Source organism: Euprymna scolopes, chromosome 9, assembly GCF_053919585.1.
Source record: "Euprymna scolopes isolate OS-2025 chromosome 9, ASM5391958v1, whole genome shotgun sequence".
NCBI classification, from domain to species: Eukaryota; Metazoa; Mollusca; class Cephalopoda; order Sepiida; family Sepiolidae; genus Euprymna; species Euprymna scolopes.
This window is the reverse complement of record NC_136490.1, coordinates 64,046,638-64,053,795: the sequence shown is the minus strand read 5'-3', so window position 1 is coordinate 64,053,795 and position 7,158 is coordinate 64,046,638. Positions and strand designations below refer to the sequence as shown.

At 33.6% G+C, this 7,158-nt stretch overlaps 1 protein-coding gene across 3 annotated transcripts in view; it reads left to right on the top strand.

Annotated features, from left to right (window-relative positions):
- The first annotated feature begins 844 nt into the window (after positions 1–844).
- Positions 845–7,158, top strand: part of LOC145284567 (peptide methionine sulfoxide reductase MsrA 1-like) — a 33,876-nt gene continuing 27,562 nt past the window's right edge. The window contains exon 1 of one of the 3 annotated variants that reach the window (XM_080133482.1): positions 845–972. In XM_080133482.1, coding sequence (XP_079989608.1) covers positions 971–972 — 2 coding nt within the window. In that variant the 5' untranslated portion in view covers positions 845–970. Of the gene's footprint in view, positions 973–3,043; positions 3,067–7,158 lie in introns of those variants that run through there. The other 2 variants (XM_080133481.1, XM_080133483.1) reach the window with 2 other exon arrangements.

Here is a 7,158-nt window from a genome sequence, read left to right as displayed (position 1 = left end):
ATGTGGTTAGACACCGACGAAGCTCCACAACGCTTGCTGAAGCCAGAGTTGCACCAAAAGAAGGTCATGTTAACTGTTTGTTGGTCTGCGACCGGTCTCAGCCATTATAGTTTTTTGAAGCATTACAGTTTTTTGAAGCATTACAGTTTTTTGAAGCATTACAGTTTTTTGAAGCATTATAGCTGACAAGTACTGTCAAGAAATGGATGAAATGCATCAGAAACTTTGACAACAACATGCAGCATTAGTCAACAGAAAAGGGCCGATTCTCCTTCACAACAATGTCTGACTGCACATTGCTACACCGACCCTAAAGAAGTTGAATGAATTGGGCTACGAAACTTATCCTCATCTGCCATACTCTCTAGACATCTCACCTACCAACTACTACTTTTTCAAGCATCTCGACAACTTTCTGTGTGAGTAATGCTTCAAAAACCTAATCGATGTCAAAGCAACTTAATCGCCACCAGAACGCAAAATTTTTGCGTTACTGGCATAAATGCGTTGGCAAAAGTATGTTGATTCTGACGGTGCTTATTTCGATCAATAAATTTTTGTTAGAGCCGAGATATGTTCATTTGAATTTAAAAGTTAAAAACCACAAGAACTTTCTTGTCAACCTGATAGAAAGCCATTCTTAACATGGGGAGGGGAGGATGTTTTGTAACTATTCTGTACTTTAAGCAAACAATTTAATGAAAAAAGATATCGTAAAACTTTAATTTAATTTGAAAATACTATTAAAAAATACAATAAGTTCATAAGCATCCCCTTTTGTAACTACTGCTTTCATTATCCTTTTTTTTTGTGTGTATTTTCGTAAAACATTTACTCCCTCTGCCTCTCTCTCTCACACACACGCAATCTTCCAAAGAACGTTATACCAATGCAAAATAAAGTCCAGTCAGAGTTATCTCCCCATTAGTTAGATCATCGAACGAAGTCTTTCAATCCATTTAGGCGTATTATGTAAGTAAAATATTTTATTTTTCTGTATCAAACACTTAATTTCTTGCGTTATGTGTGTTGTATTCTTTTTAATAGTTAATTGTTTTTAGATTTGAAAGAACCAGCTTTTAATATTTTCAGTTTCTTTTATGATTTAACGCACGCGTTTACTGTTTTTCCTTGTTCAACGGATATAACTTTGTTATTGTTGTTTTGTTTTCTTATGCACTTATTGACCCGCGCTATTTTAAAATAGTATTTTCAAGTTTTACGATATCTTGTTTTAGTAAATTGTTAGGTGAAAGTACAGAATAGTTACAAAACACCCTCCTCTCCCCCTTTCTAAATAATAACGTTATTATTGCAGCACAGTTCAATAAGTGCGTAAGTACCAAATAATTTAAACATTTCGATACGAGAGCACTTATTTATTCGTGCTGAAATAATAACGTTATTATTTAGAAAACCATTCCTCATATGGTGAGGGGAAGGTGTTTTGCAACTACTCTGTACTTTAACCTTAAAATTTAATAAAAACAGATATCATAAAACATTAAAATACTATTTTAAAATATAGCGCGTATCAATAAGTGCACCACTGTGCACCACTGCACCAGCACCCAATATACATAATTTGTTCCGAATATTGTTTTCATTACATAACAAGCATTTTTTATATTTTCATTAGAAATATTAACAAATATTTATTTATTTGGTAAATCGATGCTTGTGCGGATTAACAACGCATTTCGGTACTTGTACAGTTTAGTCAAGACATTAAAAAATTAAAATATCGAAAAAAGGTTATATTGTACGTATCCGTTTTGGACTGAAGATCTCCGAAAAAAAAATAACAGGGTTTGTTTTACTGTACACATAGATTCAAAAAAGTTATCACAAAACAAATATAGAACAAATAAATGTTATCAAAGGCAAGATAAGTTACTTTTCTACCCAACTGAATATGTTTTTAGTGTTTATATCTAATGTAACATGTTTATTCGGCTCGAAAAACATAGTGTTTACCGATGTATTCGAAAAATTCAAAATGGCAGCAGACTCTCTCTCTGAGACGGTAAGTTTGGGAAAAGGATTTATAAATAAAAAAATAGTCAAAATACCGTTAAAACCCCGCCGAATATATGCCAGCCTATGTCACGGTAACATATATTGAGCGAGTTTCTAACAGTATTTTGTCTGTTTTTTTTTTATTTATAACTCATTTTCCCAAACTTAACGCCTCAAAGAGAGAGTCGGCTGCCATTTTAAATTTTCCAATACATCGGTAAAACACTGTATGTTTTTCGAGCTGAATAAACATGTTACATTAAATATTCACACTAAAAACATATCCAGTTGGGTAGAAAAGTAACTTATCCTGCCTTTGATAACATTTATTTGTTATATATTTGTTTTGTGACAACTTTTTCGAATCTGTGTACAGTACCCCCCCCCCCTCAAAAAAAAACATGGCAGACGACCTACGCATACACTGAAAGTAATTAACGCTCCCTCTAACACGTGACCGGAAGTTAGGGGGGGATGTTTTGATTTCACATACATGAATGAACAACGAATTGTTACGTGGTGCGGAAAGAAAAACCAAAACATTTTTATTTTATATATCTACTTACGTTAATAAAAAGAAACTTTGGTCCTTTCTTAAATTTGACAAATGAATTAGGACAAAAACATAATGTTTTGGTACTTGTGTAGTTTTGCCACGAGTGTACGACGACGACGAACCATTCTTTCACCCGAACAATTTAATGAAATATATATATATATATATAAGTTTAAAGTAAATTTCTCGCGTTGGCGAAACTGCACTAGTACCAAATGTCTTTTTGGTTAAGAATAAAAGTATGGTGAAAAAATGTAAACAAATAAATTCCAGTCACGTGTCAGAGGGAGCGTTAATTACTTTCAGTGTCATGTGTAGGTCGTTCGCCATATTTTTTCTTTTTAGCGATTTTTGAAAAGTGGCAAGATTGTTAACCTCCGCCGTTCTTTTTTTTTCTTTTTTTTACAGCGGAAAAAACATGTTCTTATGAGAGCGCGTTGAAGTCAGCCATTATGAAAATTGTTGAACACGACACGGGGAGATAACTCCATGTAAAGCGCCGATACTCCCTCCCCATCTTTAATTCTAGCTTTTCTTCCTAAAAATCGAACCTTTTGCTCGGTATCATAACAAATTGTTTTTCGTTGTAAAAAAAAAAAAAAAAAAAAACTACTTGATGAAATTAAGTGAATTTTTTTTTTCGGAGAACTTTGTTCCATAACACGTGTAATAATATAACCTTTTTTCAATATTTTCATTTTTTTAAATTTTAATTTTAATTTTTTTCAATATTTTCATTTTTTAAAATGTTTTTACTAAACTGTACATTTAAACTGTACATGTGGATTTCAGGTGAAAACATTATTACGTACTCCCGTGTTATGTCGAAATTAGTATGAATTCCAAAAATTACGAAAAATGATCTAGTAGAAAAATAAGTACTAATTCAAATTAGCACCACTGACGGCACTTGAAAATAAAGAAAATACAGAAAAACCTGTATTGATAGACGTACTCGTTACAGAACAAATATGTCATATTCCGTTTCCGTTCTGCTAGATCTACAGCAGATGTGCTTACAGTTATATCTCATAGGATTAGCAAATCTCTCGACGGAGGCAACCTTTCTAGGGCAATTGCTCTTGACATATCTAAGGCCTTTGATAGGGTATGGCATAAAGGTTTACTTCATAAGATCTCTAGCTATGGTATAGCTGGAAATGTCTTCTCAATTATTAAATCATTTCTTTCTGATAGGTTCATAAGAGTAGTAGTTGAGGGGCAAAAATCAGAAGCCCACAGTATTAATGCCGGTGTCCCTCAGGGGTCCATCCTGGGCCCAACTCTTTTCCTGATCTACATTAATGATCTTCCAAATCACATCCTTACATCATTTGTAGACATTTATGCTGACGACACTACCATTTATGGTAGCACATCTAAGACAGTAAACGACCAAGTTCTCTCCAATTCTCTCTCCTCTGATCTTGAGCATGTAGTACAATGGGGAAAGGAGTGGCTGGTTACTTTTAATGCATCTAAAACCAAGCTTCTCTCTTTACATCATCAACATTCTGATCCCCATCTGGCATCAATTGAAATGAATGGCTCTCGTCTTCAGGAGGCCTCAAGTTTTGACAAGCTTCTGGGCTTGACCATTACTCCTGATCTTAAATGGAACACGTATATCAAATCTGTTGCCAAGGCCGCTGGAAAAATGGTGGGATCTTTCTATCGATCCAGTAGATATCTCACTGCTGATGCAATTCTCTATTTATATAAGAGCCAGGTACATCCAAGGATGGAATACTGTTGCCACATCTGGGCAGGAGCTGCTAGAAAGGACTTGTCCTGCCTTGATAGAGTTCAAAATAGACTTCGTAGCCTCGTAGGAGATGTCCTTTTCTCTTCCTTGCAACCTCTATCTCACAGAAGAGATGTTGCGAGTTTGTCTCTGATGTATCGTTATTTTCATAGAAAGTGTTCGACTGAGCTTCAATCTATGGTCCCCCCTCGCAAAACTTTCACAAGAAACACTCGTCTAGCTGTAAACACTATCAATAATTCCCCCCACTCTTTATCTGTGCCTAAACCTAAACGTAGATTCCATGAACAAAGCTTTTTTATTAGAACTGCACGCCTGTGGAATTGTCTTCCGTTTTCCTGCTTTCCGGCTGACTACAATATGGTTGTCTTCAAGTCTAACGTAAATAAGTTCTTGATGAGCCGTTCCATATAAGTTATCAAATTTAACAAATTTTCATTACTAATGATTATTATATTGTCCAATTTCTACTGTACACTCTTTAACCCTTATCCTTGAGTGGCCTATTGGCCTTGATAATGTGGTGATACCTATGAAAAAAAAAAAAGAAAAAGTCCAATGTGAACAAGTTCTAATTGAATCGTCCCCCTAAGTAATCCAAGTTACAAAATTCCCACTGTTTACTATGCTAAAATCACAATGACTAATGTATACCTATTTACCCTTATCCTTGAGTGGCCTCTGGGCCTTGATAAGTGGTGATACCCATGTAAAAAAAAAAAAAAAAAAAATTCAAAAAATTACGTAAATCGATAAAGTTTTTTTTTAATAAGAAAAGCAAAATTTTGGATTTTTAGCGATTTTACTATTAAACTGTATTGAACATAAGGCTGATTTTTCATCACAAAAAAGTTTTGAATTGAGTTGTCTTCCCTTATTTATTCTATCGGATTAAATCATTCCCAACAAAAAACATTACATTTTCTGGAGTAAAAGAAAAATACTTGATCAAATTACGTAACTTTTAAGGTATTGTACAGTTTAATCAAGACATTAAAAAATGAAAATATCGAAAAAAAAAAAAAATTATATTGTACATAGCTGTTTTGGACTGAAGATGTCCAAAAAAAATTTCACTTAATTTGATTGAGTAGATTTTTTTTTTTTTTTTTTAACTAAGAACCCATTTTTTGATATTACTAACTTAAATCAGAAACTTAAAAAATGGTATGTTTATTTTAAATTTGTCTTTTAACGTCATAAATTCTATCATTTTATACTTATTTTTTTTGTGAAACATAGTTATCTCCCCTGTATTCACCTAACCCTAATCCCCTAACCCTAATCCCCTTTAATACAAGCACATTAAGCAAACATTAAAACACAAATTTTAGTGCAAGACAGCGTTCAACTAATTAAAAAAAAAAGACAAAAATATAGAAAAATCTTTATGATCTGCATACCCTAAAACAAAAATCTCAAATTCTAAAACTCACGTAAATTGATCAAGTATTTGTTTATAATTAGAAATTGTTTTTTTTTACGATTTTTAGTAATTTTTATAGTAAATCATAGCCATAAAAATGTGCATCAGTAATTAACCTAAATCAGTACCAAACAGATTTGCATATAGTTTTGTGGACAGAAAGCTACACCGATCACTGAAATAGTGAAAATTTTACTGTATATCTCCACATAAAATATTTTGATTGCAGAAATTCCCCTCAGGACCAAAATACTGTAGGTTTGCAACAACAGATTCCACATACAAATTCAATACATCCACCTGATAGCCACTATCTTATGTAGGTTACGACCACCATTTCTGCCACATTCACTTGTGATAACAAAATGCTACATTACATCCGATGAGCAACACCATCACAATCGTCACATCTACAGAGAAAGAAGTTCCTACTTTCCTCTCAATATTTAGTGCTCCCACCTCTACCAGTTGAAATCGGATCAAATTTTCCTATGATATTGTCCTTGCACCGCCATAAACTAATTTTTAAATACATACATATAACATACTCTTTCCATTTTTTGATTCACAAATAATAAAGTCTCCCCTCCCTTATTCCATCCATTGTGATTGGCTGAGCTCTTTCCATTCTTATATTCGGGATTAACGTATCCACATCATAAGCAAACACTAACCTACAATTTAAATATATATATTTATTTGAGTAGGTGGATCTAATGTAAAAAAAATACCTTAAAACAAAAAAAAATATTAAAAAAGCAGTAGGAAAAAACTTATGAAAAGAAATGTAAATAATCAAAAAGTTATGGATTTATTGTTTTTTTGGTCGTTTTTGTAATGAAATCCGTTCACTTGGTATAGGCCGACAGTTTTCATCGAAAAAAAATAGTAAAAGTTATGAATTAATTAGGGTTTCATGGTTGTTTTTATATACGGCACAATCATGTTGACACACCGGTTCTCGCCAGATCACCGAAGTTAAGCAACATTGAGCCTGGCCAGTACCAGATGAGTAACTATTTGGAAAGGAATGTACTGCAAGATAAAATAGCAGGTTGAGAAACTGGCACGGTTTATCCTTCTCTCGAAGGTAGATGGGATTCTCTTAAGCCGTGATAGGCACCCCATCTAGTGATGGCGTCGCAATAAAAAATACCCTTGATAACCCTGGCGAAGCATCAAGTATTCAGCTACTGACAAGATTTGAATTACACTACAAACTCCTGTAGTAAGTTTAATTTCGGCTGCAGCCATGCTGAATGGATAGATGGATGGATGGATTTGGTTAATGATTTTCATATGCTTGGTATAATCCGACAACTTTCATTGTTCACCAGGCGTCGCCGAGTGAAACTCACGGAGAACTGAGATGTAAACTGCAGAAGATATATT